This window comes from Cinclus cinclus, chromosome 11, assembly GCF_963662255.1.
Source record: "Cinclus cinclus chromosome 11, bCinCin1.1, whole genome shotgun sequence".
NCBI lineage: Eukaryota > Metazoa > Chordata > Aves > Passeriformes > Cinclidae > Cinclus > Cinclus cinclus.
In genome coordinates, this window is record NC_085056.1 from 3494426 (window position 1) to 3512312 (window position 17887).

A 17887-nucleotide genomic window follows, 5' to 3' on the forward strand; every position below is an offset into this window, starting at 1 on the left:
AGTGGAGCAGCAGAATGGTGTGTTAGGCACGCCTGGGGCTTTTTTGCCCCTATTTCGAGGAGCCAGGTTTTGTCACACACTTTATACTGTCTCCTTTCACACTCCAGAGGCATCAGTTGCAGAGAAAGCTCGAGCCCAGCCCTCCTTCACAATGAGTTCACTCCAAAGCAGCAACAGACTCGGTTATTGATGTGTGCCTTTCCAGAATGGGAGCTCCGGCTACGAGCTGAAAAGATTCCTGGCAGCTCCTGGTGAAACAAATTACCTCTCTCTTCATGGATGAGAACAAGTGGACCAAATTACAGAAGTATTAAAAATCAGTCAAGTATTTCATCATCTACAAATGCAAATACAAAGTGTGTAAGCTGAGAGAAAGGCAAACAAATTACTCCTGAAGAGGTGGGTGGGGAGAAGGGACAAAATGAATTGATTTTTTAGACCTCAGCCTTTCCTCTGCAGATAAATCTCTGTTGAAATGAAACCAGATTAAAAAACTAACCACAAAACCAAAGGAGGATTCAAGTAACTCATGTAAGAACAAACATGATTTTGATCACCACCCCGGTCTGGCCTGTAGATTTTTGTTTCTCTTGAAGCTGCTGAAATGACAGAACTGAGGTCTGACCTGGGTTTACTCTTCGCTCCTTCTCTGCAGGTCCAGCAAAGTTTAGCCTGAGTAAAATTTTGCCTCTTGAGAGGATGGGTGTCTGCTCACAGGAGCTCACAGAAGGTGAAGAAGGGAGAGTGATTTATTATGAACTTTCTTTTCTCAAAACATATTCCCTCATATCATCAGAAAATATTAATGACATTCTGCAGACCTTTTTCAATCTATATTTTTTTTCTTTTTACAAAATGGCTGTTTTCTTCAAAGACAACAAATGTTGATTTATGTGAAGCAAGATCAGAATTTTAGATATGAACACCAGCTGTAATTGGCAGCTTTTCTTTTCTCACTTCTCTAATGACAAAGTGGAAGGGTCGACCTTCAGTTTGCTCTAGTAGAATATAAAATAAAATAAAACCCAGTAAGATCTGTGATGTCTTCTATGAGGAAGATGCCTGAAATACATGGGAATATATGATTAGAGAATTCACTGGGGGGAAAAAAGAGGGAAAAAAAAACCCCATAATTTTTTTTTTTTAAAGCAGAAAATTTAACTTAAGCTTTTATCTGGCAGCTAAAAGTAAAGCACCAATTGTTTCTTAGGTTGAATTATCACTACATGTTTCATAAGGATTAAGTAGTATGTTGTTATTAGAGTAGTCAGTGATTCAGGATGCCAGAAGATTGGAAGATTAAACAAAAGCTAATCTCTAGAAAAGTAGGACAAAATGCTTTGTTTCTTTTTCAGGAAAAAGGGTTTCCAGGTTCTCAAAAGATGGCTTGGTAAGGTGACATTTTTTTTCAACAGCGATATAGTCCCATCTACCTCTTTCAGAATAATTAATTTTCTAAAAACTTTTTGTACAGAACAGTAGGGATCATAAACACTGGTGGTGTTAATTTTTGACAACTTAGCAGCAGCAATAATAATAATAATAATAATAATAATAATAATAATAATAATAATATTTGTTTCTGTTAATCAGGCAACTCTCTGCTTGTGCCAGTGATCAGAGGCTGGCACAACTGGAAAAGGCTTTTTTTGAACGGGTTTGCAGAGTTTGAAGAGGTGCTAGCAAACCACTGACAAAATGCTCTGAGAAGTGATAATTTAGCAAGGTATTTAGAAAATGTTAAGGGGTTTTTTTTTATGAGAAAGATGGTGGGTGTAGAGCCAACCTCCCAGCACAATCCTACATCACCACAATCCTACTTTTATTTTTAATTTATACATTTTCAGCAGCATCTCCCACCAAGTTCTCTCTTGCAGTATCAGTGACATTCAGGACTGATAAACAGGGAAAAGTGACAATGATAAATAAAGACCTTAGTAACATAAAACACAAAGAAATTCCCACAAAATTCTTAAGGTTTTGGAAGGTGGTGTAGATTTTGGATCATGTAAAGAGATTTTAGTGCTTATGACAGCTATCAACAAAAAGAGTTTAGCATTCAACTCATGCAGAAAGTTCTGCAAATGGTCTACAATAGCCTTTGAAGTGTACAAATACCTATAGTAGCTCTGAGAATTGCTTATTGTCCTGCTGTACAACAAAGAGTTGGCACATATTAAGTAGATCTTTGTGTACATCCATTAAAGATTCTCTGCACAGGAAGAAGCTTCCTATCCAAGTGCAGGAGACTGACCTGGAATGGGTGCAGCACAAATGTCAGAGCCCTTGGAAGGTTTTATCCAGGACAGAGAGAAGCTTTAAAACATTCACAATTCATATCTGGGTGAAGTCTTACTTGCCCTCAGGCTCCCTGTTCTGCTGAGAGTTCCAATTAAACAGATGCAGCTGCTAAAATTAGGGATCCTAATGGGTATGCACAGGGCCAGGCCCTTCCTTGGGATCAAAGGGAGGGACTGGGAAGGTCACCTGGCAAGTCCAGACCTTTCCCAGGGCAGTGTCTGGCCCCAGCCTTGGCACTGAGTGCTTTGTGCCCCGGGGAAGCTCTGGCAGGGATGCAGTGACCTGTGAGGAAAAGGATGCTGCAGGACTGGGGGTTTAGGGCTGCACAGAACCTCCCCTTCAGCTTCAGAACCAACTTGGACTTCCTGGATGAATTAATTTCAATATTCCTTGTCAGTCTGGCAGCACACAGCTCTCTGTCCCCGGAGCCTGGCACTCAGCACAGACCGGCAAGCCGTGCTGTGATAATCTGCAGGAGGAAAAAATTAACACTGCTTATCCGAAATAAAGCAGGTGAAACGTTCCTCTCAACGGGATCAGGCACATTACAACAGGCTTCAAAAGCCTTGTTCCTTTTATCTCTGTTTGGCTTTGCTCTCCATCTCCTGCATATCCCACTCGTGGTACCCAACTTGCTGCTGCCTTGTACCTCTTTAGAGAAACTCGACCCAAATCAGTGCTCAGGGAGCCCGGGGGAGCCTCTTGAATTTGTAGTTTCAGGTGGGTGTAGAAGCATCATTGCATCAACAACTGAGAGTCTGAGCTGGCTCTAAATTCAGGATGCTCCAGGCTAAGGGCTGGTGTGGAATTTTTGTTAATCAGCTCATATATTCACTGGCTGACTTATCTGCTAAATTCCTCTAGCCAGTGCCTGGAAATGAGAGCAACCATTCCTCAGTAATGAATGAGGTTTCCAGCATCTCAGATATCCAAGTACAAAACTATCAGTGCTACAAAATTTAACATCTGCTGTAAGTACCTCACAGCTAATTATCAGCTCTTCTATGGCTCCCTAATGAATTTCTTAGGGAATGAGAGACAAGGAAGGACTTCATTTGACCTGCAGTGAGATGACAAAGCTCATGCTGGAAGGGAAATTTGGAAAATGTTAATCTAGAGTGAGGAACAAAAAAAAAAAAAAAAAAAAAAAAAAAAAAAAAAAAAAAAAAAGCCTGTGAGAAAGAACTTAGATATTCTGTTTGCAAACAGCCAGTTTAGAAGATTAATATCTCCTGCAGTCTGAATAAAATGGCAGATTTGGGGTTTATTTCCATTGGAAAATAACTTTCCTAACAGACCCCAAATCATAAGGTAGATCTCTTCAATTTTACTGAAACATTCTAATTTCAGTGAAGGTTCCATTTTGAAATCAAAGATATGAAGAGCACCATTTCCAGGGTGTTTTGGCCAAAATGTACCTGCATGTATTAGGTAGATGGGGCTCAGTCCTTCCACACACAGCACATCTCAAAACCCACACAGTCAGAAATTTTTATTCACAATCACTCTTGGACTTGCAGGAATTGGTGGAAAATCCAAAGAAATGGCTATTATATGCCCCGCTGATGTTAACCAGCACAACTCCAGTAAAATAAACAAAACCAACTTTTATTTAGTGAGTGACTTCTGAAATGAACTGTGTGAGGTTGCTCTGTACAGCTCGTTTTGAGGGGACAAGAACCATGACTAAACCACATCTCATTTTTAACAGGCTACAGGACAAACCCCAAGAACCTACAGAAATTATGAAATTATGAAACAGGAATGACTTCCATCCCAGCAGCTGACCTCGTTCTGTGATTCAGGCCTGGTTATCTGCCTGCTCAGTAATTTGAATTTTCATTAAATAATCAGTTAGCTTGACACCCATTCTGTTGTATTTTATAATTTTGAGTTCACCATTCACTTGAATAAAGAAGTTGAAGAATTGACTATTAATGTCAAGGCTTCTGGAGTGATGTAACAAAGTGTTTTGATAACTAAACACACATCAAAGAGTTGGAGTTATGGTGGCAATTCTTAGTCTTCCTGAGACAGCTGGAAATTGGAAGAAGCAAAATCTGGAGAATTTTATGATCCTTCTAGTGAACATAAATTAGATATGAAAAATAATTTTCTGCATACTGATCTACAGTTACTTGAAAATTCAGGCTTGAAATTAGGCATAATTCTTTCTGAGGCAGACTGATTTTTCTTTCTCAATTCAGCTTGGTTTCCATCCATTACAGCTCCATGGTGGGCACATTTTTACCCCAAAAGCATTGAGGATTTGTAATGCATTTCTGTCTCCCCACACAGGTAAATGCCACAAGAAGTTTTTCTGTTTGCATCCAAAGTTTCAGCCACTGGTTGGGATTTGAAAACATGCCCAGAAGGACAGCAATCCATCAGGAATGCCCAGCAGGGCCTGGAAAAAGAGGGAAATATCACAGGCAAAAATCAGTGGCACATCCCTCCACCAAAACCCAAACACAATCTTACACAACTGGAAGCTTCTGGAGTAGATCTGAGTATTAAAAAAAAAAAAAAAAAACACCACACCAAAACAACCCAAAACCCAAGAACATGCCATATAAATCAGGTTTTGGGCCCCAAGTTGTTAATATTTCCACTAATCCCTAGTGTCTTTGGCATTAAAAAGCCTGGACTGCTGTTTGTGCCTGTTACTCAGGATGAGGTGCATTAATAAGGCTCAGCCTGAAAGGGCATTAGAAATCAAAAAGCCTGAATTTTATTCTCTGCCTCTGTCAGAGGTCCCAATAACAAGGTTATTCTGTACTCAGTCTACTAAATGGACACAGAAGGAATTTCAGCTCTCGAGTTGTGAATGATTGATTACTCTCTGTGGTTTCTAATTTTTTCTTGAGTAAATATTTCAAGTCGTGGTCTTGATGTTGTAAAATAAATCATGATATAATTATACCTTGACAGTTTTTCAGAAGATAAAAGTGCATGGATTTGTTATTTCTGATAAGCAGCCTCAAAACAAGAGAAACCTGAGCAAGACAAACAAATTTACAGTTTCCATCCATGCATTTCATTCCAGATTAAAATGGCTAAACCCAGAATTTAAACCTGATCTACCTGAATCTGGAAGATTAGCAGGCTTATCTGACACAGGATCATGGAGCAGGACTCGTTCCTTTGGAAGGCAGCTGGTTTCAGCCTGTCAAATTCATCCAACCCTCCAGTGTGCACTGAAGCATCGTGTCCACTGCCAATTTTTAAATTGCTTTATTTTGCATAATGAAATTGCACTTTGTAAAGCCAGCGTTTGGAACTCAAGACACTGAATTGGTGTCGTAAGGTGCCTGATTTCTGGCTTCTCTTTTTCTTCAAGCTGAAAACCTCCCTGTGGAGGATGGAAGTCAAAGGCTGAGGTTCACTCAAACTCCAGAGCAAGACTGCCAGGACAGGTTGGACACACAGTGTGCAGCAGAAGAGAAAACCTTTCAATGGTTTGTGATAATGCTGTGTGTTTGGAGTGGGGAGTGCAATTTCCCTGTAACCTCATCACTGTGTAGCTCCAGCTTTCTCTCATTTCCTTGGGCACATCCAGTGCACAAAGGGGACTTGGCCTCAGTCAGATGCAGAAGCAAAAAATTGCAATTTGGAATGGACAAGAGAGCTCAGACAATTGTGACTGACCCAAGCAGAAGCATGAAGGCTTGATTCTGAATTCATCCTCAGGTTCAAGAGGCAGACAACACTTCTCTGGGATCCTTTCCTGTCCACCCAGCTGTGGAAAATTCACTGGCCTTGAGAAATAATAATAATAATAATAATAATAATAATAATAATAATAATAATAATAAAAAATCCATCTCTTTGCCCCCTCATCCAGCCAGACCACACCTGTGCCTGGCAGCAACCATGACCCAGACCCATAACAGCACCCAGTGCCACCAGCCACCTGAATTTACTGTAATAAATGGGATATTTCAGCGCATGATTTCTGCCAGCAGAGTGTAAAAGGCAGAGACCTGGAAACCTGAAATCACAAATCTCTCTTGCTGTTTGAATGAGAATGGCTCTGCTGCCTGTTTGCACAGGGCACAGTGTCCCAGCTCTCGTGCATTTCTGCTCCCCAACACGTTTTCAGCCAGCAGTGCTTGATCTGGGAGGCATCCACAGGGAATTTCCTCAGAAAGCAAAGGGAACTGCAGCTTGCAGGAGCTGGCTCCGTGCTCTGGACAGCAGGCAGTCTCTCAAGGTGGATTATTTTCAGCCTTCCAGTCTTTTACATTATTTTCTCTTTTGAGAAGTTCTGAATTATACAGCAGTATCTTTTTTAGCAGTGCAAAATCTCATTTTAACCACTCTGCTTCCTAATCTCATTGCAAGTGTAGCATTCAAGAATGAAAGGTCTCAAATTACTTTAAACTCATCAGGAGACACTCCAGGCAATGCTGTTTTAAACATCAGATACCAACCTGAGCCATAGACTCTGAACAATAGACTGCGCTAAGTAGATATGAAAAAGAGACTTAATTTCAAATTACCTCATTTAAAAAGACACTTGCCACAATCACCAGGCTAATTCTTCAGGGACTCAGCTCAGTTAAATCATGTCATCCACTTAGTGTGGCTCCTGCTGTTAATTTATTTCCCCCTCATTTTGAAGGGATCATTAGACCAGCTCTGTGAGATTTTTACTAACTACTATTGGTGCTTCAAGAGGGGAAGGGATGGTAAAAATCAGTGGTATGCAGATATGAAATCATGTGTTTGACCAAACCCAGACTTCTGGAGTAAACATTCCAGAGTTTTGGCTCAGGTTGCATCCGGTTTGAAAATGCATATACTTTCACAAAAAAAAAAAAAAAAAAAAAAGGAAAAAAGAGAAAAATTCACAGCACTTCTAATTTTGAATGCAACTGATTATAAAGATCCATGCAGTCATGTATTGGGAGACTGGAATTTATTCACAGTGGGTGGAAAACACAGCCCAAGGAGGACAGTGATGGTGAAGAGCTTCATGAGATGCCTTTGCTCAGAGAGTTCCTCTCTGAATGCCTAATTTCTGAAAAATTACTGCTCATCCCAGGCTTTTAAAACTCTAATGATCACTGAAACTGGTGGCTGGCTTCCATATTCAAATGATTCCCCAAATATCAGTTCAATTCTCTTCTGTTTGCCTCAAAACTTCCTGTTTTGACCAAAACTGCCAATTCCAGAGCACCAGTGTAGTGATTGGCATCCCCTAAAGCACAAAGAGAATTGCTCTGGTGATGGTCAGACTGCTGCAGTTCTGAATTACAAGGCTGTTATGACTCACTGTGGATACATAATTAGTTAATTAAACTTTCTATGCAATTTATCTACACGAATGTAAAGCCAAAATGCTGATTGCCCAGTGAATGGCTTAAAACTTAGCTTAACATTAAACAGAGAAAGGCAAATGACACAGCATCTGAATGGCCAGCAGTGCCAAGAAATAAAAGTTGACTGTGGGGAAAAGGAATTTTATAAGATCTTGTCTTAGAAAGCTACTGACTCTTCAAGGATGCTATAAAAAGATTTGGTACGAGCCACTGCTAAGCAATTTGGTTTGGTAGAAAAGCCACAGTGAATTGCAAGGGTTCATAGAATGGTCAATGGAAGATTAAAATAATGAAATTTTGACCCTACAAGATATTTTAAGCCATATGACTGGGATAAGGCAATCCCATTATCTAGTTCAAAATCTGATATTACTGAGGAAAGTAGCTAAAAACATTTCAGAGAGTGGATCAGATGCTGTCAATAAAGACCTCACTGGCTGTGATAAAAAGTCCAGAGGGCAAAAATCCATCCCTTGGGCTCTGCAACAAGTCAAAATAAAATAGTTAGGGGGACACGGAAACTCCCACATGCATGGAAGGATGGGAAATAGATGGAGATCCCTAATGAATCCCATAATGACTTCCTGAGAACCTGACATCCTATAAAAGCACTGGAACCCACGAGGATGAGGATGTTTAGCAACAACCAGCAACAAAAGCATGTAGGATAAATAATAAATGCCACATCCTACAAGCAATCAGACATTCAGAAGTCTCATTTTCCCTTATGGGAACCATTAGCATCATCAAAAATTCCAAATGGTGCTGCCCAAAGAGAATTTTGCAGACATGTCTGCCATAGAGACCAGTCCTACTGACTGTGGAGGATTCCCAAGGTGGGACACAGAGGTTTTCCTGCCCGGGTCAGTTTTCAGAACACTTATGAGCAAAAGAGCTTCATTCTAGATGACTCTGAGGCCCATAATACTCAGCAGTTTTTCCTGTTGAGTGAAGACTCCTTCTACAGAGAGTCCCATTAAAAAGAAAATCCTTGTCCCAAACCAATTCCTTTTTCCCATGGATATCAGACTTTTAAAAACAACAAAGAGGATTTCTGGTTCACAACCCAGGCTACTCAAATCCTAGAGGAAAGGGACTTCTCCACAGATCCCACCTTTACACTCAATATTTATGACAGAAAACAGAACCGTGGTTACTGAAAAAAGGGAATTTCATAACAAGCCCCAGGACTATTTACGGGACATCATCTCATCCTTCTTGTTTTCCCTGCTCTGGTAGTAAAGCCCCAGTGTTAATTCTGCCACACTAATGACTTCCATTTAGCTTTGCATTTCAGACAAGACTTATCACCTCACTTACACACCCCTGGCCAGCACAGACAGAATATCTTCCTTCTGAGTGCACACACAAGGCTGCAGCAAGCAGCATTGATCATTCTATTATCACTCTGTTATACTTAATTTCCTCTTCATCTTTCAAGTCAAACTCCATCCCAGACCACATCAATAGTGCTGGCAACACCCTGATGGATTACTCTGGCTCTGGAGTGCTGCAGTTATGGTGCAAAAATTGCTTTTGTGTTGCCCCCAGCATCACTGAGCTCTCCTAAACTATTCAGAGCAGAAAATTAACAACTGCATTGTGTTGTTTTTTTTTTTTTTAAGCGCTCTGATGCAACTTTGCAACAAGCATTTAAGTGCTGCATCGGACAGTTTGACAAAGCAGCAGAACTCTGCCAATTTGGGGACTCTGACATGAGCAAAAAAAAACAGCTCTAGCAGCCACCTGGGCAGCTCCTGCCCCAGTTTTCCCAGTTTTTCCCCAGGGGATCTTCCCAGTGCCAGCCAGCCCAGGAGGCAGAGTGACTGCCCCATGAACAGCAGGGACTGCCAGGGCTCTCCACTCTGAATAAATGAAGGCAGAAAATTAAACTCAAGGAACTTAGTGAAATGAAGCCGCTCCGTTATCCTTTGGGAGCAAAGGAGCTTTTTCCCCTCCTTTGTTCCTTTTCCAGAGCTCCTCCCGATGGGAGCAGTGATTTCCTGTTGAAATCAGTGGCTGCCATTTGGTTTAAAGGATGAAGAAAAGGCTTCTCCTTCTCTTTTCCAGAGCCAGCCAAACCACCAGCACTTGCCTCATCCATAGACCAACAGAGGGTCCCGTTGGCCCCAGAAATTAAAATACTGAACACAGTGGACATTTGGGATTATCAGAAATGCAAATTTAAAAAATAAGTAAGTCTCATCTGCCCATTTGGTTTCCGATACCCAAAGATTCTTTGATCCAGGCTGTTCACAGCCAGGATGTTATCAGTAACTTGATTTCAGGGTTTATCAAAATGCAGGCTGCATTAAGAGCAGCCCATGGCAATGCAGCTCTGCAGGCAGAGCAGAGGCTGAACAGCAGGGCAGAAGCACAACCTGGTGACCCTTCCTGCTCTTGCTGTGTGAAGTTTTTGCCCCCTCACATTTAGCTGTGCTGGCTCATTTATTCACAGTGGGTTGAAAACACAAACCAAGAGGGACAGTGATGGCAGAGAGCTTCCTGAAATGCCCTTGCTCAAGGCTGAGTTCCTCTCTCAGTGCCTAATTTCTGAAAATTATTATCACAACAGGAATTACCTGCAGATGCTGATTTCAAATCTGCATTACAATCTGCAGGACAGTGACACATGAGTTCCAGGAATATTCCCAAGTCTCTTGCCACCAGAGCAGAACTTTCACTTGCAAACTCTAGTGGCGAAACAAGTCCTTTTTATTGCCATTATTTTAACCCTTTTATGACATTTTAACTAATTTTCTCAAGATGTTGGCATGCAATAACTGTGGTATTACTCAGATTGATAGATGCAAAAATGAAATTACCAAATTGCTGAGAGAACTTCATCCCCCATTTAACACCCCAATGCACCTCTCTGGTGTCTGCCTGTTCTTTAGCTGGCCAGAAAAATGAATTAACAAAATAATTTTTATCCATTTTATTTTTCTGGCAAGGTCAGTTCAGTCATTTGCAGCAATAATTCCAGGTGCTCTGAGTCTCCTCCTGTGTGAGTTGCCCAGACCCTGCTGGTGCAGGTCTGAAGGGATAATGAAAGCAGCAGAATATGTCATTATTCTGCACGAGGTTCACGCCAACACTCAATATGGTCACGAGTATGGAAAGTGCAGGGGAGCAGCCACCAGCTTGAGATGGAGCTTTACTCATGGCTGGCTGGATAACAAAACCCCAGTGTGCACAAATAACACATTGACAAGAGCTGATTCACAAGCATTTATCACGTTGTTTCTAGGATTGTTTTCCACCTCCAATTTGTTTTCCAAATGGGATTCCTCTCAGTTGCCATCATCCTCTTATTTATGTGACTGTGTTACTGACCCTGCTCACGTTATGTGTTTTGACGTTTGAAAGCAAGAAATTGATAATATATTACCTTAAGTCTTCCCTTGGCACTCATGCATGCAGATCCGATTTTTGAAACAATACATAGTTTGGAATTCTTCAGCCTGTGCAGCCTCAGAGCAGGCAAATGAAAGATAACCTCCATCCATGTCCCCTCCAGGTTATGCTTCTAATGGATTCATTCTACAGCTTAAGATACACTAAAAAACTTTCTAAACCAGAGTAACCAGAATTACAAGAGTTGAATTTTCCTGGCAGGCAATTTGGGTTATAATTTAATTTAATTTCTTCTTAAACCTGTTGGGTGTTTCATCTCAGTGGGCTGTAGCTGCGTGATCCTTTCCAAATCCCGCTTGGCACAGGCACAGAACTAGACAGAACCACAGTCATGCAAGGAGATGATGGCAATAGTCCTGCCCACGCTTTGATGGCTTGATATTATGTATATTTGTGCATTTTGCTGCACAAATAATCACTGCCAAAGTAAGGCATCCCAGAACTGGAAATAATCCTCCACTATCATTGCAGTCAAAAAAGGGCAGTGATCTAAGGCCCAAGAAGAGTTATGTTCTCTCAAAAGTGTAACTTTCATTCATCACATGCTCCAAACACCTTTTCACAGTTCATAACATGAAGAAAGAACCCATTATTTTCAGTATTAGCCTCTCACTGATGTAAGGGGAAAAGAGATCAGGGAGATAAAACCAGTTCTTCTTCATATCTGGCAAGGGAATGGCCCTACAGCATATTCCTAGCACTGTGTCTGGGGTAAAACAACCCGCTGAATCCAGGATGAGGAGCTGGAGACACAGCTTCACGTGGGGAATGCTTGCTTAGGAACAGAAGCAGAAGAAATTTGGGCCGTGGTTATTTTTTCCTGTTGAATGAATGAATTCCTGCATGAATTAAGTGATTTCCCTGCACTGAGAGTCTTTATCTCTACAAAAGCAAAAGTCCAATGTCAGAAGTGACCTTCTGTTAAATTCACACCAGGAAACCTTGCTGCCTTGTGATGGACAGAGACAGCACTGACATAATCTGAAACTCAGGTTGAAATTAAAGGATGAGGTGTGGTAGCAGCAGAGGATAACCCCTCTTCTGGTGCCTGTGCAGGTAGGAGCAAGAAAGGAGTTTTACAGCACAGCTGGGGCAGGACTGGGGTGTTGTGCAGGTCTGGAAAGGGACATGGAAAGCCCAGGAAAAGCTGGATGAGCTGTGCCTGGCAGCCAGGGCTGTTGGGTGGATTTGGGTCCCACTCCTGCTCCCCAGGCAGTGCCTGGAAAGAGAACAGATCTTTCCTACAAACCTTCCTCCACAGCCTGGCCTGGGGATTGGAACACCAGGCTCAGGAAAATGGGGCAAATTTCATTCCTCCTGCAGGAACAATCTAGGAATGTTGTGCTGCTATGAGATACTGCCTACAATTAAAGTAGGGTTTGTTTTTTCCTTTAAAGCACTTCACATCGCCAGCTCTGATGTGCTTGAAGAAGCACTGATTTTTCACTGGTGGCATTTCAAGTTTGTCTGTGATAATAATTTTCTGTATTTTTTCTACTGAAGACATCGCAAAATTTGCCTGAGAAAGAGAAGACTACAACAAATGATAGTATTTCCCCCCCCCCCCCCAGTATTAGAAGGAAAAAAAATTCCAATCTCACTCATGCTATCAGTTTTTGCTGTGTGCTAGAACAAGTGATACATGCGTGGCTTCCTCATCATATTTACAACTGGAGGAGATGTAAATCTCAAAGCTTAAGTGTTACAGTACCAATTTGCCATTTTTAACACACACAACCTTCCCTTCCTGTGGCAGGAGCAACAGGGACCCACAAGAGGAGGCTTTTACACTTCACTCCACCCCTCAACCCCTTCTTGTGAGCTCAAAACATGAACCAGTCTCCCACACTGACATGGTTATAAACGTGGTGAGTGTCTCGTGCCAGAGGCTTGGGGACTCAAAAATCAGAAGTGAGGCTCCAGCACCCACAGGATTGCCCCAAACATGACTGAAATAGATGCACCTTGTTTTACTGCCCCACTGAAAAGGATCCGTGTGAGCCCCAAATCCCACCAAGGTTGCTGGGAGAGACCCTTTCCCTTCTCTGGTGGTTTTTTTTTTGTGGACCTTTTTCCTTTCCTGATTCCTGCTCATTCTCAGCCCACCCTGATCCAAGCTGCCTGAAGAGAGTGCACTAAAGGAAGAGGATCTGTTGATCCTTGGCTCTATTAATGCCTCCCTTGGGAGAGCAGGGACAGCCTGGGGGATGATCACATTGTCCAAAGCTCTCTCCCTCCAAGAGACAGCTCCCGAGGGTTTGTTCGGATGGGGTGGAGTGACTGAATTTCACACACATGTCACAAGCACCCAGCGTGCTGGGCAGGGAACAAAGTGAATAATGCAGCAGAGAGCTGCTCTGTGCCAAGCAAACAGGTTGTAAAGCAGCTCTGCTCAGAATCCAGGGAAGCAGCTGTCTGCAGCCGAGGCACAGCAGAGAATTTATTGCTTCGTGCTGGATTGCCAACCACATGGCTCAAAGCCAGCACAGGCATGATGAGCGTGGGGCTATTTTTTTGTTGTTGTCCATCATGAAAAAGTTTTTAAGAGCATGGCAAACTACAGGAAACTACCAGCATCACTTTTGAGGTTGCTAAATTTCAAAGAGTCTGGCCTAAAGCAGGGGAGAATTTTTTTCCCAATATCCCATCTATCACATCACATCACAATCTCCCCACAGCAGAGCCAACAGCAGATTTTCATGTGCTGAGAGTTTGGGCAGAAAATGAAGAAGTCATTCTAATGAGCAATTTTGGAAGGTAAATGTAGACTATCAGCATGGAATCTGCAGTTGGAAACCCTTTCCCATCATGACACTGAACAAACAAAAGCTGGTTCTACTCACTCCTCATTGGGTGGATTTTGCAAAAAAAAAAAAGACCTCAGCATTGATCCAACTGTGATCAGGGGAGTTTAACATCAGATTCAGCCAGAGCAGGGATGGGCTGTCACTGCTCCAGGGTTACAGATCCACACATTTTGCAAAGCCTTTGGAATTGCCCATTATTCAGAGTGGCTGCACAGCCGTGTAATTGCCCCCTTTTCCTGGCCAGGCTTCCACACTGGCTTCCACTGGTGTCCATTTGTTTTCCAGATGGCACCTCTGCCCATCTCCAAATGGTGCTTTTCTCTTGGTTTTATAGAGTTGGAGTTGGAAGGACACATTCCAAATTTCCCTGAGGAAAAACATTTCAGCTGTCTTTAATTTCAGTCTGAGATCCATAGTTGTAAATTCGTGATTGATTTGCCAAACTTATTTTAACTCACTAACAGAGGGGGGAAAAAACATCTCAGTGGAGCAGGCACTGAGAATAATTACCTATTCTCCTCCACACATGAAATATTTATAATCAAATTGTCCAGCTTTGTCTATTCAAAGGAGCAGAAATGCCAATGGATTCTCTAAGAAATATTCATAAATGTCATCCTTTAAATTTTCATCTAATTCTGGGTAGATTGTTAACATCCAAAAGATAAGAACTACCTAAACGTAACCATTCATCCCAAAGAAAGCAAGAAATAAAATAAAGGAACGTTTCAATATTGTGCATTAAAAATAATAATAAAACTGGGAAATAAAGAATTCTTTTTTATTTCCTTGTGTAAAGCAGTGAAGACTTCAGGAACCAAACTGTACATGGAGATGTATTAAACAGAGCCAGCAGCTGTGGTTCAAACAAAAATGTGTAATCCTTAGAGCAGAGCAGCCCTTTACAGGGAATGATTTAACACCACGCTCTTGGTGTAACCAGCACCACCCGCCAACCAACGCGGCTAATAAGCAACAGAAGGCTAATTAATAAGAGAACTACGCAACTTTCAGCCGAACCGTGTAATTAGTGAAAAGCTTTAATAGTTGTGCCGGATTTGCGGAGCACCGGGGATGGGGGCAGGACTACATTTCCCACAATGCCGCGGGGCCGGAGCTCTCGCGAGAGGCGGAAGCGGCGGGGCGCGGACCGGAAGTGGAGCCACCGCCGGAGCGACCATGGCCGAGACCGACCCCAAGAGCGTGCAGGACCTGACGGCCGTGGTGAGGGGCGAGCGGGCCGGGACAGGCTGCAGGGCCTTGGGAGGGAGAGGAAACGAGGGAAAAGCCCTTTCCTGCGTGGGCCTTGTCCGCGGAAGGTGTCGCTGCCCATGGCAGGGTGTGGAAGGAGATGGTTCCTGCATCCCAGCCCCTTCTATGTCACCCAAAAAAGTGTCCCCGTGTGATGGACAGGACCGTGCAAGCCGCTGTCGTGGGTTTGGTCCTGCATGGGGAACACGGGCGGTTTCTAGATCTTACAGTCGTTTCCTGTAAGCCTCGTTGTACATGTGTTTAGGCACCATTTTAACCTATAGATATAATTATGCTGCAGAGTTTTGAGCTTAGCAGTGAAATAACAGTGTACTGATTACGTGAGATTGCCTCTGAAGGAAACAAAACGTTTCTGGTTTTTTTTTTTTTTACCTTTCTGTTAGGTGCAGACATTGCTCCAGCAAATGCAGGACAAGTTTCAAACCATGTCTGACCAAATCATTGGAAGAAATATCCTTTTCTTGACTCAGATGGGTGCAGGATTACAAGTGTGACGAAATCTGTTTGCCAGTGGGGTTTGTAAGATAAATTTGAAGTGACCGTAAGTGTTTGAACCAGGCTTTAATGATACAAAGAATTAAACCAAGCCAGTGTTGCACACTTCCAGAGGAATGTTATCCACTTCCAGTGCCGGGGCCTGGGAAAGGAAGGGCCTGGAGCTGCTGGAGAGAGTCCAGAGGAGGCACCAGGGGGTTCAGAGGAACGGAGAGCTCTGCTGGCAGGAAAGGCTGGGAGAGCTGGGATTGTTCACCTGGAGAAGTGAAACTTCAAGGTGACCTCACTGTGGCCTTGCAGTGCCTGAAGGGATCCCACAGGAAAGGTGGAATGGGATTATTTATAAGAGCACACGGTGACAGCACAGGGGGAATGGGTTCAGATTGAAGGAGAGCAGGGTTAGATGGAGTGTTGGGAAGAAATTCTCCTCTGTGAGGGCGGGCAGGCCGTGGCTGAGGTGCCCAGAGCAGCTGTGGCTGCCCCTGGATCCCTGGCAGTGTCCAAGGCCAGGCTGGACAATGGGGTTTGGAGCAGCCTGGGATGGTGGCAGGCGTCCCTGCCGTGGCGGGGGCTGTGGGGTCCCTGCTGTGGTTCCCTGAGCCGGGCTCTGTCCTTCCCTTGACCCCTGGGCAGTCGATGACATGAGCTGCCGCATCGATGACCTGGAGAGGAACATCGCCGACCTCATGATGCAGGCTGGAGTGGAGGAGCTCGAGGGAGAGAACAAGACCCCGGCTTCCAACAAGGGCTAAAGTAAATTTCTTCTTGGAACAAACCCCTGGGCCTTTGGAATTACTGACTTCAACACGGAGGGAGCTTCTCCTTGGTTTGTGAGGTGGTCTGGGAGTTGTGCAGAGCGGAATTACGTAGAGAGAGAATTGTGCTGGAGAGAGAGCATGGCCAGGGAAGGGAATGGGGCTGCAGCACCAGGAGCTGCTGAGGGGGCTCAGCCTGGAGAAGAGGAGGCTCAGGGGGGCCCTTGTGGCTCTGCACAACTCCCTGACAGGAGGAGACAGCTGGGGGGGATCAGGCTCTGCTCCCGTGGGACAACGGGATGAGAGGGAATGGCCTCAAATTGTGCTGAGGGGGGCTCAGGTTGGACATCGGGAGGGATTTCTCCATGGAAAAGGTGGTCAGGCTTTGGAACAGACTGCCCAGTGAAGCAGTGGAGCCACAGGTGCTGCTGAGGAGTGACTGTCCCTCAGCTGTAAACTGCTCCTGTGTGTAACCCAGGAGCTGGCAGGGAGTAGTGACTCCCACACAGCTGCCAAGCTGCAGGTGCTGGCTGTGTGAGAAGGCACTCAGGCATGAGGCAATCCATGTCCCAGGGCAGTGCTCCCTGGGAAAGAGATTTCCTGAAAGGTAAATTGTATCATATGTTCTTACAGCAGTTCTGATTGCTGACTTGCCCCTTATTATTGCCCTGTATTATGCGGGCCTGTGTATTTGGAACAGATTTATTCTTGCTTGTTAAGGTATCTATTTTTTGTGTTACCTTATTAAAAATGCAAATTGCTACTGGCTTCATTGCCCTCAGTGTCATTTCCAGTAGCCTGAACCCCACAGATGAAAATATCTGATGAGCATGATTCTCTTAATTCTCATTAATCTCATTTTTTTCCCCCAACAGGATGCCAACAGCTCAAGTCATGGAAGATGACTTTTTCTTTTTTTCTACAAATCCTTGGAATTAAAGAATGGCTTTTTGCAACTCCAGTGTGTGAAAGCAGTTTTATATTGTTACAGAGCTTGCATTCCTAATGTACATTGTATAGTTGGGATAGGGTTAGTTTCTATTTTGATTTGTGTACTGTAATTTCACTTTTTGAATTCTTGTTATGAGGATCACTTGGTTGTGTTATTAAAGCACAGATCTTACGGATCTCAACTCCTGGGTGTATTTTTTTGTGGAGTCACTTTTTTCTCTTTCTTGTACTTTTCTAGATGTTTCATGTTTGATAGCTCAGCATTTAGTGACTCCCACCAAATGGGAACCTTGCCTTGTCCTACGTGAGTTTGTGGAGTGAAGCACAAGATCGAAACTTAATTTCTTGCATTAATTGTAGCTCTGAGCATCAGGCACTCTGTAATTGAGGATTGTGTTGTCTTTCTTACATGTAATAAAGGTGATTTTTGGAAACAAGAGACACTGAACATCAAAATCATCTCTCGTACTCCTGGTGTTACCCGAGCTGTGTGTTCCTGGAGCATAAATGAGAAATGCAGACTGACGTTGAGAGACATCTGAGCAACCACTGCCACCCCGTGCTG

General features: G+C 43.3%; 1 protein-coding gene across 2 annotated transcripts; it reads left to right on the forward strand.

The window, feature by feature from the left end:
• Window positions 1-15005: 15005 nt before the first annotated feature.
• HSBP1 (heat shock factor binding protein 1) lies at window positions 15006-17498 on the forward strand. 2 transcript variants are annotated; one of them, XM_062499828.1, is made up of 4 exons: window positions 15006-15073; window positions 15505-15595; window positions 16250-16369; window positions 17247-17498. In XM_062499828.1, exons 1-3 carry the CDS (start codon window positions 15029-15031, stop codon window positions 16366-16368), a joined length of 255 nt encoding a protein of 84 aa, XP_062355812.1. In that variant the 5' UTR covers window positions 15006-15028; the 3' UTR covers window position 16369; window positions 17247-17498. The 2 variants fall into 2 exon arrangements, with proteins under 2 accessions (XP_062355812.1, XP_062355813.1); XM_062499829.1 differs by having other exon boundaries at window positions 15505-15571.
• The last annotated feature ends 389 nt before the right edge of the window (window positions 17499-17887 follow it).

Bases quoted from the DNA above. Each gene is read 5' to 3' on its own strand.
- HSBP1 (XM_062499828.1), top strand. From the start codon at position 15,029: ATGGCCGAGACCGACCCCAAGAGCGTGCAGGACCTGACGGCCGTG. The intron at 15,074-15,504 runs GTGAGGGGCGAG...CCTTTCTGTTAG, and splicing joins TGCAGGACCTGACGGCCGTG to GTGCAGACATTGCTCCAGCA. The intron at 15,596-16,249 runs GTGCAGGATTAC...ACCCCTGGGCAG, and splicing joins CCTTTTCTTGACTCAGATGG to TCGATGACATGAGCTGCCGC.